Source organism: Eptesicus fuscus, chromosome 19 (genome assembly GCF_027574615.1).
Source record: "Eptesicus fuscus isolate TK198812 chromosome 19, DD_ASM_mEF_20220401, whole genome shotgun sequence".
Classification (NCBI taxonomy): domain Eukaryota; kingdom Metazoa; phylum Chordata; class Mammalia; order Chiroptera; family Vespertilionidae; genus Eptesicus; species Eptesicus fuscus.
The window spans coordinates 36,134,634-36,160,977 of record NC_072491.1 but is presented as its reverse complement, the minus strand read 5'-3'; the positions used below and the strand labels follow the sequence as shown (position 1 = coordinate 36,160,977).

At 42.3% G+C, this 26,344-nt stretch overlaps 1 protein-coding gene across 7 annotated transcripts in view; it reads left to right on the top strand.

The window, feature by feature from the left end:
• CRH (corticotropin releasing hormone) overlaps positions 1 to 26,344 on the top strand; it is a 339,387-nt gene that overhangs the window by 99,751 nt on the left and 213,292 nt on the right. For 3 of the 7 annotated variants that reach the window (XR_008554544.1, XM_054708335.1, XM_054708334.1), the window contains one exon: positions 25,517 to 25,597. The exons of the other annotated variants lie outside the window; for them this stretch is intronic. Coding sequence is in view for 2 of the 3 variants with exons in the window: in XM_054708335.1 (XP_054564310.1) it covers positions 25,569 to 25,597 (29 nt within the window). In the remaining variant the exon portion in view is untranslated. The remainder of the gene's footprint in view (positions 1 to 25,516; positions 25,598 to 26,344) is intronic. 7 annotated transcript variants of the gene reach the window in all.

Genomic DNA, 26,344 nt, shown 5'->3' with positions numbered 1-26,344 from the left:
GTATTGATCTCATAATTAATATATTTACCTAATAATAAATATATTTACCTGACAAGATAATGGATAGCTAGTGCTTTGTCTTTTCAAATCATCTGTGCTAATAGTCTTTCAATTTTTTTAAATTATTCTCACCAAATAGCTAAGGAACAACCACTTCTTCTGGGATGATGATGTAGACATATTTTTCCCTATTTCTTCTGCTAAGTATAACCCTGGACAGTAAATATACAAAAATTATAAGGAGATTCTGAAAGAAGGAAAGAAGAAGGCAGACAAGCTAGGATCCTCAGGACCCAAGGAACACCAAAATGGTCAATGCCCTGGGTTTTCTTTTTGTCTCAGGTATCCCAGAATTAGAGCTTGATAAACTGGTAACCTGGGAACACCAACAAATGGAGACAAAAAAAAAAAAAAAAAAGCCCCAGCTCAAGCCTGCTTTCTCTAGCCTAATGTCCAGGAAAAAGGCAGCTTAGGAAGGCATAAAACTTTTAGATAATAACTGCTTTACTCCAGCCAAATACCACAGAAAAACCATGGTTCCACTTCACCTCACCAGAAAAGACTTTCCACCCTCTCTGAGCTGTAACAAGGAAACCCTTCTGCTGGAATGGTACCAGAGACCTTCCATCACTGCACAGTCGTAATAGGACCATCTTCCTGCCATCCATAGTATCAGTAGAGGTATAAGCTATCGATATACAATATAATACTTAGAACAACCACTAAAACACTATGCAAAAAAGATACATTAAAAATAATACGGATAAATCTAAATGGAATTCTAAAAATTGTTTAAGTAATTGATCAGATGACAGGAAAAGAAAACAGAAATGGAATACTGAGAGAACAAAAAGAAAACTAAAAATTTAAATGGTAAGCTTAAACCACAGTATTTGAATGGTTTAAATATATCAGCTATAAGACAGATTGGCAAGAGTATATTAAAAATGACCCAACTATATACTCTCTATAAGAAATTCACTTCAAATATAATGATATAGAAAGTTTGAAAGTAAAGAGATGGACAAACACCTATTATGCAAACATTAATCAAAATAAATCAGGAGTGGCTATATTAATATCAGATAAAATAGACTTTAGAGCAAAGAAATTTAGAGTCAGAAATGACATTATAAAATGACAACTGGTCAATCTACCAACAAGAGATAGTATTCTAAAGGTGTATGCACCAAACAATAGAGCTGCAAAATATGTGAAGCAAAGACTGGTAGAACTAAAAGAAGAAATAGACAAATTCACAATTGTAGTTGAAGATTTCAGTACTTCTCTATCAATTGTGATAGAACAACTAAACAGAAATAAGCAAGGATATGGAAGAACTCTGCATCATCAGCCTACAAAACCTAATTGACATTTTTAGAAAGCTTCACCCAACCACATCAGTATACATATTATTTTGAAGTGCCCATGGGACATATACCAAATAGAACATATCTTAGGCCATAATACAAACCTCAACAAATTTATGTGAAGTCATATGGTATGTGCTTTCTGGCCACAATTGAATTAATCTAGAAATCACTAACAGAACCAAAATCTCCAAGCACCTGGAAAGTAAACAATACACTTTTAAGTAATCCATGGGTCAAAGATTATACTGAAAAAAAAAAAATTGAACTGAACAAAAATGAATATACAATATATCAAATTTGTGAGACAGCTAAAACAGTATTGAAAGGGAATTATCCTATTCTAGAGGCCTGGTGCACAAAATTCGTGAAGGAGGGGGTGGGTCCCTCAATCTAGCCTGCATCCTCTCCAATCTGGGACCCCTCGGGGGATGTCCTACTGCCTCTCGCAATCCTGGACCGCTGGCTACTAAGCGCTCGCCTGCCTGCCTGCCTGCCTGATCGCGCCTAACCCCTCTGCCTGCTAGCCTGATCGCCCATAACCAACTCTGCCTGCCTGATTGCCTCTAACCACCTCTGCCTGCGTGCCTGATCACCCCTAACTGCTCCCCTGCTGGCCTGATTGCCCCTAACCACCTCTGCCTCGCCCCGCACCTAGGACACGGGCTTTCCTCCCTCTGGCTGGCCACAGAACCCAGAACCCAGGCTGGCTTTGCCCAGGCCGGCCGCAGCCGCAGGGGACCGTGAGCAGGTGGCTTTGCTCAGGCCACAGCCGCAGGCACCCGGGACCATGGGGCGGGTGGCTTGTCTTTCTCCTGGGTCGCAGGCGCAGGCGCAGCTTCTGGCGCCTGGGACTGTGGGGCGGGTGGCTTGACTCTCTCCCTGGCTGCAGCCTGGCTGGTTCCCATTCCTCTATCCCCAGTGTTGAGTGTCTGAGCCTTTATGGCGTGATGGTGTGAGGGCATGATGACCATTTGCATATTAGCTCTTTATTATCCTATATAATAAAGCCTAATATACAAATCGACTGAACAAGAGAATGACTGGTAGAATGACTTGTTGTTATGATGCGCACTGACCACCAGGGGGAAGACGTTCAATGCAGGAGCTGCCCCCAGCTGACAGGCCCCAGGCTGTCCAAGGCGGGTGCCAGTGGGGGCTCCTGATCACCCCGCCAGTCACCCCACAGATTGGCCCTGATCGCTGGCCAGGCCTAGGGACCCTACCTGTGCATGAATTTTGTGCACCGGGCCTCTAGTATAGGATAATAAAACCCTAATGTGCAAATTAACTGAATGGCGGAACGACTGTTCAGTATGATGCACACTGACCACCAGAGGGCAAATGCTTAATGTAGGAACTGCCCCCTGGTGGTCAGTGTGCTCCCACAGGGGGAGCGCTGCTCAGCCAGAGCCAGGCTCACAGCTGGCGAGTGCAGCAGCGATGGCGGGAGCCTTTCCTGCCTCTGCGGAAACACTAAGGAGCAGCGAGCTGAGTGGTAAGGAGCAGCAAGCAGGCAGGTGATAAGGAGTGAGGGGTGCTAGACTGTGAGAGGGATCCCAGACTGCGAGAGGGATGTCTGCCTGCTGGGGGTATCGGGCCTAACCGGCAGGCAGCCATCCCCCAAGGGGTCCCAGACTGTGAGAGGGCGCAGGCTGGGCTGAGGGGATCACCTCCCCCAGTGCAAGAATTTTGTGCACCGGGCCTCTAGTATAGCATTAAATGCTTTCTTCAGAAAGAGGAAAGGTCTCAAATGAATAATCTAGCATCTCACCCCAAGAATTTAGAAAAAGAAGAGCAAAATAAATCCAAAGCAAGAATAAAGGAGGAAATAATAAAGATAAGAACAGAGATTGAAGAAATTAAAAACAAAAATAGAGAAAACCAATGGAACAAAAATCTTGTTCTTTGAAAAGATCAATGAAATTTACAAATGTCCAACAAGATTAATGAAGAAAAAGCAAAAAAGATGCAAATTACCAATAGTAGGAATTAACAGATGGTATCACTAAAGACCCTGCAGATAAAATTTTTATTTATTTATTTTTTGTTTTTGTTGTTTTTCAGATACAAAATTTAACTCAAAATGGAGCATGAACCTAAATTTAGAATGTAAAATTATTAAACTTTAAGAAAAAACAGAAGAAACAGAAGAGAAAATTCAGTTTGGAATTTCAGAGTAGACAGAGTTCGTAGGCTAAACCCAAAAAGCAAAATTCATAAATGGCAACTTGATAAATTAGACTTGATCAAAATTTAAAACTTTTGGTCTGTAAAAGACCATATTAATAGGATTAAAATAAAACTACGGGCTAGGAGAACATTTTGCAAGCCATAGATCTTACAAAGGACCAGCATGTAGACTATATAAAGAACTCTCAAAACTGAAAGTAAAGAAACAAATACTCCAGTTACTAAAGAGCCAAAAGACAGGATATACCTGATACATATGGCTAATAAAGACATGAAAACGATGTTCAGCATCATTACCCATTAAGGCAAATATGTCAAATTCATGGCCCATGGGCCACATGCGGCCCACAACAAATATTTTTGTGGTCCAGCCAATATAATGGTATGTAAGAAACATTAATGCTGGACGTTGGGTGTCATTTAATGCTGGTGGGTCTTGATCCGGCATCTAGAAGGGTTCAGGAATCTGGAGAAGGAGCTGTGCATAGATTAAATAAGAGTCCAGAGATGAAACATAATTTTGAAAGGCATGTGGGGAGCCAGAGGAGCCTGGCTGAAGAAACCAAGTTCTTCTTGTCTCAGGACCCCTTGCTTTTTATTAACACAATTTGTCCTAAGGCAAGGTGGAGATATACACATCAAAGGGTAGGGTTTTGTCTACAGAGTCCATTGTCAGAATGGGGAATAGCCTACGGCTGTTCAAGTGTTTGGCGAGTAGGAGGCAATAACATGTAGATTAAGATGCCCTGAGTTGTCTAGCAGTAAACAATCAATTTATTGCATCCTTTTCAGGTTTGGGGAAAATGCCTTTAGCCATTCCCAACAGGTGATAACATATGTGACTCAGCCCTTGTTGAGTCCCCAGTTCCATCAACCTTTTGATGAAACTCTTGCAATTATGACATGCTAGAACTGGCTTCTGGCAAAACATTTTAATAAAACTTTTGTAACTTAATTTTTACAATATTGTGTTATACATAATCTATATATATATAAAGAGGTAATATGCTAATTGGTCCTAACAGTGTCCCACTCACGACCGGTCAACAGGCTACCTGCACACAGGAGCTAGTGGGTGGGGACAGGGGCTGGGACTTCCGCCCCCAGCACAGGCACGTGCAGGCCTGCCCAGAGCTAATATCACACTGCCTCGGAGGTGGAGGCCGTTCCCGATGAAGGCACGCACAAGCAGGAGCTGGGGGGCGGGGACGGGGCAGGGACTTCCGCCCCCAGCGCAGGCGCATGCAGGCCTGTGGCGCTGCCTGGCCCGGAGCGGGGGCGTCAGGATAGGGGTGGGGCCTTGGTGAAGAGCTATCAGCACTCCTGTGCCAGGGTCTGAAGGTGTGGAGAGGAAGGGAGAGCAGATGGGCAGTTAGGAGGTTAAGGCCAGGAGGGGAGAGCAGGTAGGCAGTTAGGGGGATCAGGCCAGGAGGGGAGAGCAGTTAGGGGCATCAGGCAGGCAGGAGAGCAGTTAGGGGCATCAGGCAGGCAGGCAGGTGAGTGCTTAGGAGCCAGTGGTTCTGGATTGCAAGAGGGATCCCAGATTGGAGAGGGTGCAGGCCAGGCTGAGGCACCCCCCCCCCATCCCCGTGCACAAATTTCATGCACCGGGCCTCTAGTTATTAATAATGAACTACAACATTCGCTAATGACTGATTACTATTATCATGTTGCATTCATTTCCTTTATGTGCCTTATGTGCAGGTGCACCATTTCTCTCTACTAATACTAGCAGTGAATATTTTAGCAGCCAATTGCCATGTCATTAGTCTTGTACTGACTTGTTTGGTGTGCGCAACAGGAAATATTTCACTTTCGGAGAACAAGAAAAATAGGTTTATTTGCGTTATGCTTATTAATTTGTGCAGTTATTCAGTGTCTGGTAAGTTAATGTTCAAGAAAAATATTAATTTTTATTAAAATGTTCTATTATTTTATGTTAATAATTACTCATTTACTTTAACCCTTTGTATTCAGCATGTCTCTATAGAAATAAACCTATGTTTCTATGAAAATTGAAGCTTTTTTTTTGTGTGGCCCACATAAACTTAAACCTTATTTGGCCCGTGTTAGCCTTTGAGTTTGACATGCTTACATTAAGGGAATGCAAATTAAAGCTATAATGAGATATCATTACGTACCTATCAGAATGGCTAAACTATATATACATATATATACTATAATGCCAAATGTTAACAAATATGCAGATAAATTGAATCACTGATATATTGCTTGTGAGAATGTAGAATGCCACAGCCTCTCTAGAAAAGTTTTGTAGTTTCTGTCTATGCAACTATTAAGTTATTTTTTTTTGTAACATCAATAGCTAGGAACCATAAGAGCTTCCACAACTGACCCATCTTTGTTCTGACTGAGTTGGTCTTTTAAAAATAGCAGTTACTTTCAATGAAGCTATGGTCAAACCCACAAGCCTGGGAGCCATCTTGTCTCAGATGCTTTGGGTTTCTTTGAGTATTTATTTTAAGCCATCTTATTGCCTTTATTTCTAAGTTCTTAGATGAACATCATATCTCTGAAATCCTGCAACTTTTAGTTTTATAGTTGTAATCATTACTCCTTTCTCTGGAACATTGACTTTGATCCCATTTGGGACCCATAGTGAGGTTTTCCATGACTGGCCCTGAGAAACATTGGGAAAACAGCAAAGTTGACTCTCAGTTTCCCACCTCTGCATCCCATGCTCCAGCTGTGAAGCCAAAGGGAATGAATGCGCTATTAGGCAAGTATGCACCTATAACATGAAGTATCTCTGGAAGTCCCACTGAATTCTCAGCCCCAGACCCAATGAAGAGGACTTGAATGACTTCCATTAGACAAATTGCATGTGGCAGAGAGAAAATAAAATTCTCCCAGGGGTGTAGAGTGAATGGGCCCAGATAGTCCTTCAGGTTCTACATGTTTGGCTGATCTCCAAATTCAATAGTGGTTCTAGGGGTTTCTTTGCCTGTTGAAGTGACTGCCCCAGAGTGATCCCTCCTCCATGGAACCCACAGTGCTATCTTCATAGGGCAGACCTCCTTGGGATTTAACTAGACAGTGGTCCAAGTCAAGCCTCTAGCATCCAAAGCCTAAAATGATGCTGCCCCCATTAACATGAGGTTGGTGGTTTTGAGGTAAGGAAGAGTATTTAGATGTACTCTGTGCCTAATTCCTTTTCAGCTATGGGTATCTGGGTTCTTGCTAATTTGTCCAGCTGTCCCAGTGTCGTAAAGTCCCAGAGTGAGAAGTACTATGTACTGGGTTGGAAAGGTCAGCCTTGCTAGAAATAGATTTTGTCCTTGTTAGCATCTTGGCTTGATTAATCTCTGCTGTTTCTGTCTTTTCATGTAATTTTTGGTCATTGGCTCTTTGGTTTACCAATTCTTTTATTTCCTGAAATTTGGAAGGTAGAGATAGAAGAAGCAAAGAATTTGAATTCCCACTGTTTGGAGTCTAGCACCTGGTGTTTGTTTGTTTGTTTGTTTGTTTGTTTTTGTTGTTTGTTTGGAAGTATGTGTATAAAGCTAAATTTTACTTTTCTCTTTAGTAGATTATCCTTAGTATTTCATTTTATTCTATCATTTTTCCAATTTGCCCTGTTTGTATGTATCAAGATTGTTTTGTATTATAGGATCTCCAGATACAAGTGGAGCTTATTTAGCTTGTTGTAGTCAGCACACATAGGTCTTCAGTTATTTTTTATGATAAAAAACTTCTTGGGATGTGAAGTAGCATAGCTGTTTATAATGGAAAATTCTGGTTGGTGGAAAATAAACTTCATTTTTGAGGCAATAAAATGTCAAAGACAATAACCACTTGCAATGCTTACTTATAATACAATCCCTTGTTGGATTCTACACTTAAACAATAATGAAAGGAAAAACCAAAATGAGAACCCGCCTTTCCCGAGAGTTTACCTTTTTTCACTCTACATTCCCTGGCTAGAAGCCTCAATTTTTTTAAATCATGAGTTTTAAAAAGAGCATCATTTTGCATTTCCTGACAATATATCATGCAGTGACTCACAGAGCTGTTTCTGTAGGACAGGCACATCGGGTTGCTCTAACTGAGAACAAGACAACATGATGTCACAGGGTCAGCTCTGTGTAATGCGTCATCCACCCAATATTACCAGGCATCACTTGCCTTGATTCTAAATCTTAGATGCTGTGAAATGCTGGAGGGAAATATCAGTCTTATGGGATTGTCTACTGCAGGCATAAAATAAAAATCAATTTGATCCATTGGAGGTACCTTTACTCCTAAAGGATCCCAATGTACTCAGCTCCTGCCCCAGGAGTATTAGTCATACATCTCTGAAACGTTGTCTCCTCTGTGTTGGAAAAGGCAGACTCCTCTGAGGCAGCCCTCTCTGCCACAAGTTTTATTTTGAGTGAAATATTAAAGAGTACTTTTAATTAAAATGACAGAAGAAAGTGTAGGGAGGCAAAATGTTATTTGCCATGATGGAATTTGATCAAGATGCAGTGGTTAATAATCCTTTTTTAAAGGATTGTATGATTTATGTGGGAACACCCCCCCCCCTTTATTTCAGAGAACAGTGGGAGTTCTCAGGAACATGAATAGAATGAAAAAACAGAAGGAAACAGGTCACACAGTTGGAGGAAGGGTGGACAGTACCAATAACTTGGAGAGAAAATCAAACAGTAGGTTTAAATGGGTGAGAAAGCTATTAGGACATCATCTGTATGAGAAATACGTGTCTGGTGTTTTAGAAATGTTTGCTAAAATTGAATTGCCTATCAAATGACAAAGTACACTTTCCTCTTGAACCTTTTGAATGCCCAACATCTTAAAGATGAAGAGTCCTTAAAAGACCATCAGCTCCATCTCTGCATTCAAGTTTAGTGGTTTAAAAGCATCTCAGAAAGATGAAAATACCCTACTTAAAAAAAAAAATTCCAGGGAAGGAATATCAGAAAGCCAAAGGCAAAATATTAAGTGAAATTCCTCATGTTTCCACTAAAACAGTGTTCTCTTTGTTCTTTGTTTAGAGTAAGTGAAAAATAGCTCTTCTCAAATGTTACCCTGAAATGGATTCTGTGGAACCCTGAGGAGAAATTAGGAATCAGATTATGGGCCAATAAGGGTCCATGTTAGGATGGAGAGAACTTGATTTGAGGAATGGGGTCAAGATGGGTGCATCACTGTGATGTCACAAACCTCAGAGAAGAATAGTTATTGTTGGTTTTCTGTTTGTGCTTTTTGTTTTTATAAGGGAGGGGGAGTGATGTCTGGAAGCAGTAGTTGAGAGCAGGAAGAATGTCTTCATGGTGTGTGGGAAGCAAGTGAATGAGCAACTTCCACAGAGAGGCCCTCAGGAAAGGGATAACAATACTATTCAATAAATATGTGTTGAGTACATGTAGGTGCTGGGAAAGCAATGTGTCCTTAGAATCATTATCTGGGGAGATAAACATGAGGCGGTACCAAAATCAGCACCCTTCTAATCCATCTTTCAATCAAGTCAAGGAGGGTAAGTCAGGTGGAGGTAGAACTCCATGAAGTCTAAGAGGGTCTAGTAATTCATTTGCAATGGGCAGGGTCTGGGGTCAGAAGGAAAGTGTTGGAGGAAGAGAGCAGTGAAGGTTTAGGAAGTCCCTCTTGTATCTCTGTTACTGCTGCAGCTGCTTCCTGCTTCTTTTCTTCACATTGGCTTTCTCTTCTACTCTGTCCACTTGGCTAAAAACGGCTGTTCTCAAAGCCCCTGGGTATTTATATCTCCTCTGTTCAAGGGGCCAGCCCAGGTTGAAATTGCACACTTTTAGCCCTGATTCAAAATTTCCAACTCTGGCCCAACTTAGGTCACCCACATTCGGGAAGGTGGGTCGCAGAGGACAGATATGCCTGGAATGCCGAGCTTGGCAAGATACATTTTCCAGAGAAGGGAGATTGTTGAGAACTGGGTGAGCAACCTAAAAAGTGTCTTCCCTGGACTACTTTTTAGGATTCTAAACGTCAGGGAGAATGTTGGGTGTGTGTCCTCCTGTGTAGAGTTTGCATGGGAATGGAGATTGTAGTAGGTTCACTGGCATGTTGTTGCTATTTTCCTGAAGTCTCCTCTAGACAACTCCAAAGGTAGAAAAATGCCAAAATTTCCTCCAGCGTAATCAGATTAATCTTAGTAACAAAAGGCAGCTTTATTCCCCTGCTCTAGAATTAAAAGGAATCAACATTGGCTTTCCTTCTCCTGAGTAGGTCAGTGTTAATCAGCAGCATGTTTTTTATTCATAACAAAAATGTGATGTATCTTTAATCCCAATGAAAAATGAATATACATCTAAATAACAAAGTAACATTTTATTAATTTCTCCCAACCAGCTAAGCGTCATATCTGCACAGTTCTCATCTTGTTGCACAAAAGCCCCCTTTGCTTCTCAGACATGCTCTTTGGGCATCCAAAGGCAATCCGTCAGAGCTAGTGCAGCTGCTGGTGTCCCTGAGTTGTGGGCCTGCGTCACTCTTCTCACTTCCAGGTGCCAACCGCAATATCAGTCCCGTTATTGATGATGGCAGTCTTGGCCTTTGGTGTCTGATGGATGAAGCCTTGTCCCAAGTTTATAGATTATATTTTTAATGGGACACAGTCAAAATTCAAAGAACCTGAATAGGTCCTTGGTTTGGCACTCCTTGCTTGGATAGACTCTGTCAACAAGACCACAGGGGTCTATTTTTAGAGCAGATAGAAGATGCCTCTCAGGGGCAGAGGGAATAAATCAAGCTTCATCCCTGTATTCACTTACTCCATTTATTTATGAGTTCATTTTTTTAACACAATATTGTCCACCTGATGTACAGTAATGATATAATGATCTAGACCTACCCCCAGGGAGCTTTCTGACTAGTAATAAGCAGTTTCCATCAGCATGAGTGCTTCAATTGTGTATAGAAATATTAGGAGACAACTTAGGAAATGTACTGACCTGCAACTCTGGCACCTGAGATGGCTTCAGGGGGAGGGGGTGAGTAAGTGGAGAGGTGAAGGATGAGCAGATGCCATCTGGTAAGGAGGTGTGGGTGTGGGAATATTTTTCTAAGTACAGGGCACATCTACTTTGGAGACAGGAGAGCTAGGTGTGTTAGAGAATCTAGAGAAGCCTAAGAGTTCAGACCTGGTGCGGCCTGGGGCTGGAGCAGGAGCCATGCTATGCAGGCCTCATAACCATCCAAGATGCTGGAACTTCCACCCAAAGGGAATGAGAGCCACCGTAGGGGTTCAAGCAGTGGACAGGGATGAAGGCTCTTCTTCCTTATTGCCTCCAGCTCCTCTGGCAGAGTTAACGATGCTTTCATTAAATGTTGGAAGTCCAATGTTATAAATGTTCTCAGGCCCACACTTACTTTATCCACAGGCATGAATTAGAAGTGAATTAAAATGAAGAAAATCCATGTGTTCGGTCCTGTTTCTGGGGTCAGTGAGGGCTTCTCAGCTTCCTCTCTTCATATATATACCCAGCTCCTGAAAACTCTTGTGACTGAAGCCCTGGACTCTCATCCAGCATGAGTTCTTGCCTTGGCACAAGAGTGACTTCTGTAGGAGCCCATGACATATTTTTGTCTCTGCTTGCTTGATGTGAGCTGAGTTACTGCTCTCCATGTGAGGCATGCAGGAACCTGTGTCATTTTTGCAAAGTCTGTAGAAAGTGTGGGGACAGGAACACAAGTCACAGCTGTTACAATGAGACTGTGCAAGGATCCCCACAGGGTCCAATCTGCTGGAGCTGTACTTGGGCACAGGGAAGTTATTTTAATCTCTTTGGTACTGCTTCATTCTGTGCTTCCACCCAGGTGGCCTTCTTGCCTCATCCCACCATCTGTGTGAACAACTGGGGGCAGCAGGGAGTGGGGAAGACAAGTGATGAAGATACCTTTTTTTGCCAATAAGATTAGTTTATGTACTCTATGCTGGAAGTGTAAAAGAACAAAATTAAGTTTCATTCAATTCAAAGTTTTATTTCTGACTTTGATTTCTGAAGCCCTAAAGGCATTTAAGGTGAGTTAGCCAGGGATATGGACTCCATTCTGGAGCCAATCTGGCTGGAATGCTGGATCTGCCACCTACATTAAGGGACATTAAGTCCCCTTGGGTGAGCAGCCTTGCACAGAGGTGACAGCACCCCATATCACAATTCATAAAGCTAGAGAGGAATGGGTAAATACAGTCACAATCTTAGGTGTGCCAGTCGTTAAGGGACAGCTGTGATCTATACTTCCAAATGAATCTTCAGCATTATTATGGTAGCAAAGGTAGAAGATAGTGGTGTGTTGTTTTTTTTTAAATATATTTTATTGATTTTTTACAGAGAGGAAGAGAGAGGGATAGAGAGTTAGAAACATCGATGATAGAGAAACATCGATTAGCTGCCTCCTGCACAACCCCTACTGGGGATGTGCCCGCAACCAAGGTACATGCCCTTGACCGGAATCGAACCCGGGACCCTTCAGTCCGCAGGCCGACGCTTTATCCACTGAGCCAAACCGGTTTCGGCGAAGATAGTGGTTTTAGTTTCAAAACTTACTTTGAGAAGACTAGGTGCTATGGGCAGGAGCAAAGGGCCCAGCACAAAGCAATGCTTTTGTCTACTCCAGCCACAACAGGGATCAGGGTCAACTCCAGGTGGCCTTTGACATGCAGGGAGTGTGAATGTGAAGAAGCAAAGACAGCTGAAGCCTCATGACTTTCCCACATATTGAAAGAAAAGTGAGTGGCATATTGTAGCTCTGAGTCTACTATTGATGATCCAGCTCAAGGGTCTTCATCTAAAAAATGGGTTCACAGGGCTTAGAGAGAGGTCATTAAGGAAAACAACCAGAAAAAAAATATCTGTCTTTGCTTTGTCAAACATTCATGAGCAGAGCTTGAAAGATGACATTCAGAACAAAGGTATGGAGCTCCTGAAGTTTTACCCCATGGGTCCCTGTCTTTGCTGAAGTCTCCAGCTGTTGGGACCAGGATGGTATGAGACAAATGGACTAAATTTGGCAGCTAATCTAGCTGTCCTTGAGGCTAGAGCCTGCTGACTATGTGTTCCCTTATAATCCTGTGGTGAAGGCAGGTAAGGAGGCCAGCCACACAGCTTGCAAAATTCATCATCATCTGCATTCATTCATCAACAAACATTTGATGGCCACGATTTACCCAATACTGGGCTGGTAGGATCTGGAGCTACAGAGGTGAAAGTCTTGTGTTGGTTTTTTTTTCTCTCATAGTCATGGTCAGGTTGAGGACACAGACAAGTGGACTTTATAATGCAGTGTGAAAAGGAATAGACAGGACCCCAGGGAAGTGTAGGGGGATGGGCACCCAGCCCAGCTTAGTCAGGAGGCAGTGCTCAAACTGTGGCTTTAAGGACTGTTATGAGTTAAAAAGTGTGACCCTCCCCTCCCCCCCCCCCCAAAAAAAAGAAAGACTTGTGAGAGTCCTAACCCCCAGTACCTCAGAATGTGACCTTATTTGGAGTTGGGGTCTTTTCCGAGGTAATCAAGTTAAAATGAGGTAATTAGGGTGGGCCCTAATGCAGTGACAGACTCAGGGATAATGTCATGAGAAAATTGGTATTATGCTGACACCTTGACTTCAGACTTCTGGTCTCTAGAACTGTGAGAAAATACATTTCTGTGCTAAGCTAACCAGTTTGTGGTACATTGTTATGGTGGGAACTAGAAAACTAATACACATGCTTGGCGGAGAGAAAGGGGAAGGGAGCTGCCAGCCAAGGCATAAGACAGGGACATCGTGTGCTGTTTGCTGCTGCAATTGAAGCATAGGAACAGGAAGGATGGGACTGTGGCAGGAATTGATGCAGGAGAGGGCTGTAGGGGCCCTTCCCATCATTTTCCACCTGATAATTCCCAAGTCCTTGTATTTGTTTCCTACTTCCTGCCATTAACAAAAAAAAAAAAAAAAAAAAGCTGGAGAAGAGGGTATTATTGTGAAGATCTTGACCTAATGCCAAGAGTTTTGGATTTGTCCTAAAAGTGATGGGGAGCTACAAGGGAGCTCCATCACAGTCAACTTTCCCTTTGGCAGCATTACATAGGCTGACCTGCAAGGGGTGGAGCTCAGAGAGGGAGACACTGACCTTCCTCTGAAGCTGTTTCAGAGACTAAGAGAAGGGGGACCTGGAGAAGAAGCTGTTGAGGGGATGGTGACCAGCTGGCTGTGGGGGATGAGGGGAGAGCCAGGGAGCTGAATGGTCTAGGGAATTAATTGGATGCTGGTGGTCTTCACTGAAGCATGGAACAGTTGCCTGCAGGGGAAGATGGTGCGGTTGTGGGACTGCTGGGTTTGAGGAGCTGGTGAAGCATTTCAATAGAGAAATTCTGCATGGCCCTGGATAAATGTGAGGAATTTAGGAGACTCTGACCAGGCTCTTGCCTGATGTGGACACAGTCACCTGTGAAAAGTGTGGAGAGGAAGACAGGGCTGAGGATGGCTTACAGGTCCCTCTGGAACACTCCCTACTTCTTCCTGTGCTCAAAGGGACTGTGTTGCAACCTGAAGAGGCCCCACTCCTTCCTTCCTGCTCTATGGCTGGGGCCCTGATTGGGATCCGGGTTCACACTGGATGGACCACAGCTGGCTATTTAATCCTACTGACCCAGGGCTGACCCATTCTAGAGATCTGAGTTCATCTGCTAGTATAAGCCTAAGAACTCTTAATCCAAATTCCCCATTTTTCTGGTCTCACTGATCTATGCTGCACTTCATCATGGTCATTTTGAGATGTTGGTGGAAAGAATCCTGGGCCTTGAATCTGGAGCCCTCAGGTGGAGTCTGACTCTTCCATAGTGAATTGTACAGGCAGCTTTATTCTGCTTACTTTCTCTGTGCCTCAGTTTCCTCACCTCAGTGCCAGCCAGGGTCTCCATCAGATCAGACTGTGGAGGATTAAAGTGAAATGACACAGTAAAATACTTTGATCTCTCTGAAGGAAAAGTACTTTGTAACTGTACTTTTTATTATATCTCAGTGTTGTTAATAATATCTTCTCTGCTGGAAATTGTTTTGTTTTCAACTCTCTGTTGGGAGATCATGCTCAGTATTTGATTTCTCTCCATTCATATCTCAACTTTTCCCAAACCTGCTCTCTTTTAAGACTCACTTTCAGGCCCCGGTGAATTATATTAAACTCAGCTCAAGACCTGTAAGCCAACCATTCACAATGAGAGGTAGGAACTGGATTCCTAGTTAGAAGATGCTCAGAAGGATAAAGGGGAAGGCTTTATTACTATTAATATCAAGTAACATTTACCAGATGCCTAATAATACACAAGGCTCCATACAGCACAGAGAGTGGTTGCATTATTGACAATAAGGGAGAAATTCATCATGTGGATTCTAATCACCAGTAACCCTTCATATTGAATCGCATGACTCCCCAACCTGGCTCTGCATCTGCTTCTTAACCTGGAAGTACAGAATCTGCAGGGTGAGGTCCAGGAATCCATATTTTTAAGAAGCTCCCAGGGAGATTCAGGCACCTCTTTAAGTTAGAGGACTGCTGCAATGCTCTGAGAGCCACCATCATGCACAGCACTGTCAGGAATTGTAGGGACTGGATTGCCTTCACCCATCTTCATCCATATCCTTCTTATTTATTGATGGCTGGCTCCAAGCCAGATGCTGTGCCTTATGCTCGGTGACTTGACCGACACTCCAATGAGTAGGAAGAACATGATCCACGTTCCCAGGGACTCATCATTCTCTGCTGTGACCTCACTGAGTCTTGGCCAGGTGAGAGAAGTCCTGGAGTTCTGCAGAGGAAGGCAGGAGCATGGGGGACTGTAGAAGTAGGGGAAAACCCATACAACCTCTTCCTTATGCCTTTTCTTGCATCTTGCCTTTCTGCCACAAATATTTATGGAGACAACACTTTAGGATGTGGAGATAGGTTGCTATGGGTCTCAATGCCATACATAGACAATGTGGTGCTGGGCCAGTTCCTTCTGTGACATGGGGCTCCCTAGAGTGGAGAGAGTGGCATGTGCATTGTGAAATTAGGGCCTGGACACAGTGAGAGCTTGATGAACTAACGGGACAAGGTCTTCCCTTCTCATGGCACTCACATTCCAGTGGGAAGAGGCAACTTAAACCAGTGAAAAATGAAGAAAAAGTATGTTTGGATGGTGAGATTGCCATGAAAAGCCAGCAGAATTTCAGGTTTAGCCTGAAACTAGTGACACTGGGCCTTGAAAAGCCAGCAAGATTTAAGGTAGACTCTTCCTTCTCATCACTTGGAAAACACTGCCTAAATCTCATTCCCTGGCTTTTCCTGGGACAGAGACTAGCTACAAGGCTTTCCTGTTCCACCCTCTCCTGCCTTGGGGGTGCTGGTGGCTGTCAGGCAGCAGTGGCCTTGTGAGCAGGCACCCCAGATCTCCTTTCAAGACTCCATTCACCCTCATCATTGATTCTGTCATCCTGCCTGAGTTGTGCTATTTTACAAGCTTGGGCTTCTAAGCCTCTGTTTCTTTACTGTCTCTGGTTTGTCTGGAGCCTGTGTCTAGGGTGAGTACTCATTCACTACTTCTTGGGGCAAGGTGAGGCAGTGTGCTGAAGCTTGGTTGTGGAGGTATGTGTTTCTTTTATGTTACTCACATAACCCTCAGCTGGGGTTTGGGCTGGGATGCAGGGTTTCTGCCCCATGTTACAGAACTTCTGTGTGAAGGAAGGGAAGGGAAGGGGTAAAGGGAAAGGGGATAGGGGGAAGGGGAAAGGGGAAAGTAGTTCTTTCTTGAATTTTCCAAAGCATTCAAGCGAATCCCCTGTGGTGCATGTTTGCTAGGCTTTTTTAGCAATATGCTTTAAGATATCTAACAAACGTTTGTAAAATACAAATTAGAAAAAGTTGAGAAAGGACGAAGAAAAACAAGACTAGAGACAAAATGATATAGACATTAGGCCAGTTTAAAATACAGACTGTAAAATATTTTACTTGCTTATGCGTAGATGACAACTTTGCTTCTCTCACAAGCAGCATAAAGGACAGTGCTGTCCCTGCCTGCCATGGGGCTAATGTTAGTCTCCACTGCTGACTGATTCATGAGGGACAAAGGTGCACTGGATTCCAGCCTCAACGTGCTGGGTAAAGATCCTCTTCAAAAACACGTCCCTCCTGGGGACAGTGCAGACAGGGCAGGCAGAGGTTCGTGGGACAAGGCTCCCAGTAGCAGCAGGACTGAAGCAGAAAAAAGATTGTGTGCTTCAGGGTGAAGTGCATCTCAGTTTTAATCCCACTGCTCTGCACATTAGCTGTGTGATGTCAAGCAGTTTTCTTAACCTTCCTGAGCCTTGGTTTCTACATCATAAAATGGGGCAAGTAAACCTTACCTTGTGAGAATGGATTGATTTATCTAGACTCAAAATGTACTCTGTGAGTGTGGCTGTTAGCATTGTCACCACCAAGATGAGCATTTTAATAGAAAATTGGCTAATGTTTATTGAAAACTGACTCTATAAATAGCTAAGCTGCCTTATTTATCCCCATCAGAACCCTGGAAAGAAGGCATGGTTACTTTTGTTTTAAGATAAGGAACAATAGATTCAGAGAAGTTAAGAAATTTGCCCTAAATACTGAGCCTCCATCTACCTTCCCTTTAAGAGGTTAAAAATAAAAAGTGCTTCCAAGAGGAACTTCAATCCTGCTCAAGGAGTACTATAGTAATAATCATTGCAAAAATAATAGTAACCCTTATTGGACACTTTTTCATGCTAGGCATTGTGCTTATGCATTTTACATGAATTATCTTACTTGATTTTTAAAACAACTCTCTGTATAGGTATTACCATTATGTTTGCTTTATCAGTGATGGCACTGAAGCTTAGAGAGGTTACCTTAGCAAGTTGAGGATCCAGAATTCCTGAGACAAGCATAGGAAACTGTTCAATTGTTTTTTCAACAACTAGCCATTGAATAGCTGTCATGTTCCAGGCACTGTGCTAGGCCCTGGGGGTTCTATGATGTACAAGACAGACAGTGTGGCTGCCCTCATGGATCCTAGAAATCTCATGGGGAAGCAGACAGTCATATCCAGCAGGATGGGACTTGGGCCTTGATCTCTTGTCTCTTATTCTGGGTTCCTTCTCCTACACTATGCTGAAGGGAAGCTACAGTTACTGCCTAGCCTGCTGGGCCATTCTAATATTTGAAAAAGCCAGATGGGATTTCATCAGAACCAATGGCTTCATTTTCTGGACTGGTGTTTTTGTTTTTGCTATAAAACTCTTCCTCCAAACAGAATCTTTCATTTGAGCCCAACTTCAAAACAGAACAAAGCTGGAACTTTCTGGTTGAAGGTAGGGGATGGATCTCTTCTCTCATCTCCAGTGCCACTGGGGGCACCTTCCCAGCCTGAGAAGAACCCACTTTGAAATTACTTGTACTTGAGGCTTAGGATGGGAAAACAGACATTTGTAATTGTATTTGAGGCTTAGGTTGGGAAAACAGACATTGAAACATTTTCATTCAAGGCAATGGTCCAGTCATGAGAAAAACTGTTCTTTGATTCTCTTTTTCCCTTGGTTTCACCCTTTTTACATAATTATTTCTCACTAGTATATTTACTTGAAGATTGACAGAGAAGGTCAATGTCATTAGTGAACAACTAGAAAAAGCTTATTTGGGAGAAGCCTGGAAATGGGAAGCAGACATGGGAATTTTTCATTGATTCCGTTTATCCGGATTCTGCCAACCCAGTAACCATTTGGGCTATTTTTTATTTGTTCTGTTATTTTCCCTATTTGTTTTTGGTGTTTTTAGTTTTAAGCCCCCTTATCCTAAGATCCAGCCACTTGAAAACCACGAAACTAAAAGGATAAAGAGCTATTCCTTCCTTGCTCTGTAGGCATTAACAGTTGTCTATGTGACTACATATACATAGTCACATAAATACATATACAGACATGAGAGAGAGAGAGACAGAGAGAGAGAAAGAGAGAGAGAGAATGGTGTGTGTGTGTGTGTGCAGGTGTAGGGGAGAAAAAACTTTTCCTCTACCCTTTTAGGTTTGGTTTGTGGGGGCCTGCAAATTAAACTGACAAAAGACAGATTAGCAAGAGCAAAGACAGACTTTTATTCATGTAAGTAAATACATGGGAGTTTACAGAAAAATGTAACTCAAAGGAGTAGTTAGAATATGGGGTTTATCTACCATCTTAATAGGGGAAGGTAAGAAGAAGTAGGGTACTTACAGAAAACATATGACTTCTTTTAAAAAATATATATTTTATTGATTTTTTACAGAGAGGAAGGGAGAGGGATAGAGAGTTAGAAACATCGATGAGAGGGAAACATGAGAGAAACATTGATCAGCTGCCTACTGCACATCCCCTACTGGGGATGTGCCCGCAACTAAGGTATATGCCTTTGACCAGAATCGAACCTGGGACCCTTCAGTCCATAGGCCAATGCTCTATCCACTGAGCCAAACCAGTTAGGGCATGACTTCTTTTAAAAAAATATTTTTATTAATTTCAGACAGGAAGGAAGAAGTAGAGAGAGATAAAAATATCAATGAGGAGAGAGAATCATTGATTGGCTGTCTCTTGCATGCCCCCACTGGGGATTGAGACCAAAACCTGGGCATGTGCCCTTGACGGGAATTGAACCTGGGACCTTTCAGTCTGCAGGCAAACCACCTAGGGCAAATAGTTGACTTCTTAATAGGGTAAGGGAAGAGGAACAAAGGACACTTATGGGAAAAGAAATTACTTTTTGGAAAGATAAATGGGCTCTTAGGAGTATAGATGGGAGATATGTTAGTTTCTTTTGACACTGTCTATGTGTGGTGGTAAGAGTCAGTCTTCCTTGGTTATACCTGGGAACAGGATTTATGACCATTGAGTTCTTTTGGGAGGCTCTGCTTTTAGGCAGAGAAGGGATTTCAGGAACTCGAATGCCTTCAGCTCAAAATAATTTTCATGTTACAGTGGTATATTCTGGACCCCCTCATGGCATATGTACTTCCATGATCTATGCCCATGTCCCATTAGGCACAGAGTTTACAGTTGGTGAGATGGATCTGCAAATGATGATGTCATTTCCAATATTTTTTTCTTGATTAGGAAGTTAAACCTACTCTGAGCAGAGGTCATTCATCTTCATGAGTATGGGACTCACATGCTTCCATGTGCATGGGGGAGCTGGAAAATGCATACTTCTACAATTTGTATCACCTCCTTCTGTTCATTGCATAGACCTCTTGATTACTTGCCAGTTGGCAAACATGGTGCTAACAACTGGGGATATAAGAATGAAAAAAATCCCCACTTTAAAGGAGCTCACAAGATACTAAAGGGATAGTCATAAAACTCATAATGAAATATGTTGTGATAAATACTGGGATAGAGAAAGGCCCAGAGTGTTATGGGAACCAGTGGAGAGAATTCTCAACTGTGCCAGGGCAGGATAGAGCCTGAGAGAAGACTTCACAGGAGAGATGTCTTTTAAACTGAGTTTAGAAGGATGGATGGGAGATCACCCAAGGGCACAGGGACATTGCAGGCAGAGGGTATGTGTACAAAGGCAAGGGGCAAGCAACCCCATTGTGTGTTTGGGAATTGCTAGTGATGTCAATAGAGCATATGTATGTCAATAGAGCATATGGTGTTAAACGGAATACAAATGATGATCCTGGAGTGCTGTCTAGGGCAGTCTAGGAAGGGCCATAGGACATTCTGGCAAGAGAGTGGAGGTTGAGTTAGAGGGAGAGATCACTGTAGGCAAGGGGCCCAACAGCAGAAATGGAAATAGAATTATGAGAACAGATTAAGATTAATCCTGTGCCCTGGCCCATGTTGCTCAGTGGTCAGAATGTCAGCCTGAGCATCGACAGGTTTGATTCTCAGTCAAGGGCATGTATCTGGGTTGCAAGTTCAATCCCTGGCCCTGGTCAGGGTGTGTGTGCAGGAGGCAACCAATCAATGTGTCTCTCTCACATTCAATGTCTCTCTCTCTCTCTCTCTCTCTCTCTCTCTCTCTCTCTCTCTCTTTCTCTCTCTCTCTCCCCCCTCCCTCCCTCCCTCCCTCCCTCCCTCCTTTTCACTCTCCAAAAATCAATGGAAAAAATATCCTTGGGTGAGGATTAACAAAAAAATATAAAACATAAAAAAATATTTTAAAAAAGATTAATCCTGTGAACAGCCTGCATAAAGACACTTTCACTGTCTTCCTGGCTGCACCAAGGGGAAAGCAAAAAGTTAAATGGCCTCCAATAGCAAGCTGGCTTCTAGCTTTCATTATTGTTACAGAATGTGCACAGCCAGGAAGGAATTATACATATGTATTTCCCAAGGCTACTGCTAAGTTAAGGGAAAAGAACATTTGCATTTCTTAAAAAGTTGATTGATATTCGAAAGCCACACTGTAAAGTTAATGGTAAAAATGCACAGCTTGAGAGGATTTGCTTTTGGCATGGAGAGTACAGACCAGATGGACTTTAACTATGGCATAGTTAGTAATTAAGTGTTTATAATGATATATATAGCCACTCAAGAGGCCTTTTTAGTCCTTTGGGGAGAAGACATGGGGGTGGAGATGTCTGTAATTCTAGCAAAAATTAATATACACAGATTTTAATGTGTGTTTTAAAAGAACCAAGTAGGAGGAAGCACTTTGTGAGGTGAAACTTGTCACACAAATGAAAACTAAACACAATGGGGGAAACTTGGTAAATATTACCTAAGTTAAGTGATTTTCACTCCAAAGCATTTACTATGGAAAACCAGCATTAGTACTAAAGAGGTTCTGGTACCAACTTTAATGTGCATGTATGTGGTAGTTTCCCCACACCAATAAGCAATTCTCAGACACTAAATTCTGACACTCTCTACCCAGAGATAGAATCAGATTCCATCTGTAAAGGGCTCAGTTCACTTCAGAGACCAGTCACAAGCCCTGGTTGTTACCTGTACTTCTGACCATAAATCAGAGGTTCCTATGACTCCTTCCTTGGGTTTGATTAATTTGCTAGAATGGCTCACAGAACTCAGGAAAACCCATTTATGCACTAGATTACTAATTTATTACAAAGAATATTAAAGGATATGAATCAGCAGCCAGATGAAGAAATACATAGGGCTAGGTCCCCAACAAAGAGCTTTGTCCTCATGGAGCTTGGGACTGGCAAGGTGCCTCTCTGAAAAAGCACCAGTGAGCTGTTCTTTATTTATTTATTTTTTTACTAGCAGCCCGTTTGCATGAAGATTCGTGCAATAGACCTTCATTCACCTGGCTGCCTGCACCAGTTTTCTGCCGGCACCGGGGACCCAGGCCTTGGCTGTGGCCACCGCCTTCTGCCTTCTATCAGGGTCGGGGCTTGGCCCCCAGCTTTCCCGGCCTTGGCTCTGCTGCACCCCAGCCTCCCTGCTACAGATCGTAGGAGCCGACCCCCGGTGGTTGCCTGCTATCCATGCAGGCTCCCCGCTGGTGCCCAAGGCCAGGAAATCCTCCGCCTGAGGCTTTCCCGGCCTTGGGCTCAGCCACACCCAGCGTCCTGGGTGCACCCCAGCCTCCCTGCTACGGTAGGAGTCGACCCCCTGGTGCTCAGCCACACCCCAACATCCCTGCAACGGTTTCCTGGTGGGCATTGTTGGTGGGCGTGGCTTGTGGGTGTAGCAAAGGTACGGTCAGTTTGCATATTACTCTATTATTAGGTAGGATTGAGGCTTCATTACCAGAAATCAGGGGGTGGGACTGAAAGTTCCAATTCTCTAAACACAAGGTAGGCTCCTTTTGACAATCAGCTTCTATCCTTGGGTTAGGGCCAAAGTTCATTCATTAACATAACAAAAGATATCATTGTTGTTCTTATCACTTAGGGATTTCCAAAGGGTTTCTTCAGAGCTGTGAGCCAAGAAAAAGGGATGAAGACCAAGTGTTTATTTCTTATTACTAATCACAATATCACAAATACCAAATAGGAAATTAGATAACACTTTCAAGTTAATTAACATATTGATTTTTATTTAATAAGCATTATATTAAGTAAATACCAAATGTGTCCTCAAAGCAATAGTACTGGAAATTAACTGTCATGAACAGATGAATTCCTATTTCTTATGGAGTCACTGAGTTCCATCAGTGGCCTGGTCTTGAACCCACAATGATAGGACAGGACGGTTAGACAAGGATTTAGCTAAAACTAGACTGAACCATGTTACTCATAGCAGGGGTGAAATATAAAATAGTAGCTAAATGTCCTCCTTGCTTCATACCTCCAAGCAAATGCTTTCAAGCTCCACTATTGCAATAATTTCTAGATATGTCTTGTAAGCTGGGCTGTGTCTTTGAGAGGAAGGATTGGCATCTAATATCTGTGCTTTTTAAAAAATGTTTGGCATTTATGTCTAATTATTTGGGAATCTTCATAGTGTTGGCTCTGTTCTTGACAAGTAATACTTGACTGCCCTATGGAGATGTGAGGTTAAAAGCAAAAACAAAGGCATTGTTAAGGAAAACTGCTTAAACTGGGTAGACTAACTGATGTTTGCAACCATTACAAACATCACAGTAAGAAAAACACTGTCTTTAGAATACTTCCAGAGCAACACCACCAGAGTGAATTCCCATTTTGTACAGCCATGTAGCACTAATAACCTGGGAAATTGTGTAGGTTGTGATTAGGTCCTTCCTCCCTCCCCCCGACCCCCATCTTTTTTTCCTCCAGAAGCAACCTGCCTACCTCTGGAGGGCTCTCAAGGCTTAGAGCCTTTTTACTTGCCCTAACCTGCCTTTTCTCTGCCTCCACTGCAGGGATAGAGTAGGACCTGAAAGCCATTGGGAAATGAACAAATATAAGTGAGATCACGCAGTATTTGTTTTACTCTGACTTATTTTACTTAGTATAATTTCTTCAAGGTCTATTCATGTTGTTGCAAATGGCAGGATTTCATTACTTTTAAGGCTGAATAATATTCCAATATTTATATACACTGAGTGGCCAGATTATTATGATCTCTGAACACACAACAATCTGGCCACTCAGATATATATATATATATATATATATATATATATATATATATATATATATATATATATAGAGAGAGAGAGAGAGAGAGAGAGAGAGAGAGAGAGAGAGAGGCCCGGTGTATGAATTCATGCATGGGTGGGGTCCAGCCAGCCTGGCCAGGGGGAGGGGACATGGGCGGTTGGCCGACCTGCCTGCTGGTCGAACTCCTGGTCGAGGGGACAATTTGCATATTAGCCTTTTATTATATAGGATATACACTGAGTGGACAGATTATTATGCATTCAGGGATCATAATAATCTGGCCACTCAGTGTATATGTGATATATATGATATTTTATTTATTTATCTATCGATGGACACCTAGGTTGTTTCTATGTCTTGGCTATTATAAATAATGCTGCTTTGAACACAGGAGTGCATATACCTTTTTAATTTAGTATTTTAATTTTCTTTGCATAAATACCCGAAAGTGGAATTGCTGGGTTATATGCTAGTTCTATTTCTTTTTTAGGAACTGCCATATTGTTTTCCATAGTGGCTGCACCAATTTATATTCCCACCAACAGTTCACAAGGGTCTCCTCTTCTTCACATCCTCCATGGCATTAATTATCACTTATCTTTTTATAATAGCCATTCTAACAGGTACGAGGTCATATCTCATTGTGGTTTTGATTTTCATTTCCCTGATGACCAGTGATGTTGAGCACCTTTTCATGTACCTGTTGTTTATGTCTTCTTTGGAAAGATGTCTATTCAGATCCCCTGTCCATTTTTAAATCATTTTTATTTATTTATTTATTTATTTTTTGCTTTTAAGTTGTGTGAGTTCTTTATATATTTTGGATATTAACCCCTTATCAGATATATGATTTGCAAATATTTTCTCTCATTTGGTAGGTGACTGTGGGGAAGCACGGGACTTGGTTGGAAGGTCTGTAGGAAGATTCTTCGAAAGGTCGGGGCCTCTGAAGGGACCTTGCTGAAGGCAGCAGCCCCTACCTTGACTTTTCCAAACAAGTCTGATCCCCTAGGTGTTTTGCTAGAATCTTTATGTTTAGTCTTTAAAGACCCGACCTTGTAGAAGCATGTGCTTTCTCAAGGATAGTTACCCTGCTGATTGTATCTAGAAGTTAATTTGAGTTCAAGCTGTTGTTACAATAAAAACCTAACGAGGCAGGCAATCAGGGCTATTTGCTCCTAAAGTAAACTAGCCCCTTAGCCTCTTTTTCACAGAAACGTGTGTTGGGGTAATCTAGTCATCTGTCGCTCAGGGTCTCCTGGTCAGCCCTGGCAGGTGACTTTTTCATTTTGTTAGTGGTTTTCTTTGCTGTGCAGAAAGTTTTTAGCATGATGTTTATTTTTGCTCTTATTGCCCTTTGCTTTTGGTATCAAGCGTGGAGCATCTTATTTGGTCATTTTGCTCTGCACTATTGAACAGATGTGGAAAGAGTGGGTATTCTTGCTTTGCTTTTGAGCTTGTGAACTCTTTCCATTTCCCCAATGTCTGTATCCCAGAGGACATTTTTTTTACTTTCTATTCCTATGTTTGGGTTGGTGCTTCAGCTGTTGCTTTTGATGACTAATGTTCCTACTTCGGAGATAATAATCTACTGCATAATTCTGGAATTTCTACTAATAATATAGAACTGAGATTAAATATTTATGGAGCATTTTCTGATTACCCAAAACATAGTTAGAGGCTCCCTTCTCTAGATTCCTTCATACTTTTTCACATATACCTACTTTATAGCAGTAATCATATTGCATTATAGTAATTATGATAAGATAAAGAACTAAACTAAACTCTATCATTTTAAATGTAAAAGTAGGTAGCCACACTCATGGTAGACATAATTTAGTTACTCAGACAAAAAAAATTATTTGTTAAATTGGTATATGATTTTATTAATACAAATACAGTGTGTACACAATCTGTCTATTTTCTTTGCTGCGCAGCCTGGCATTGGGATTGGTGACTCTGAGAGCCAGCTGGTCTGCTCTTTCCACAATGGCTTTGCAGTTCTTTGAGGAGATGTTGTGAGTAGTCTCAGCACATTAAGACTTGTTGCACTTCAGCAACACTTCAAGCTCCTTGATGTTATGGACCAGAAACTTCTGAAAGCCACAGGGCAGCATGTGCTTTGTTTTCTTGTTGCTCCCATAACCAATGTTGGGCATCAAGATCTGGCCCTTGAATGTTCTACGCACCCTATTGTCAATGCCTCTGGGTTTCCACCAGTTCCATTTAATTTTGATATATCGGTCTGACTGGTGTCAGATGAACTTCTTGGTCCTCTTTTTGACAGCCTTGGGTTTCATGAGGGGTCTGAGGGCAGTAATGGTGCCAAGTAGGAGATGGCTGCCACCACCATAGGCAGTGCTGAGGAAGAGAGGGGCCCTAGTAATTGTTAAATACAAATTAGAAATAAAATACAAAAAGGCTCTGGCTTGGTAGCTCAGTTGGTTAGAGCATCATCCTGATACACCATGGTTGTGAAGGTTGTGGGTTTGATCTCTGGTCAGGGTACATACAAGAATCAACCAATGAATGCATAAATAAGAGGAACAACATATCAGTCTCTCTCTCTCTCTCTCTCTCTCTCTCTCTCTCTCTCTCTCTCTCTCTCTCATATCAACAAAAAATAAATAAAAATACAAAAATAACAAAGTGAAAAATTATATTTTATAGGCTCATAGAACTTTAAAATTGATAGAGAAGTTAGATAATGTAGCCCAAGTCCTCTTTTTATAGATAAGGAATAATGGTCCAAAAAGGAAGATGGC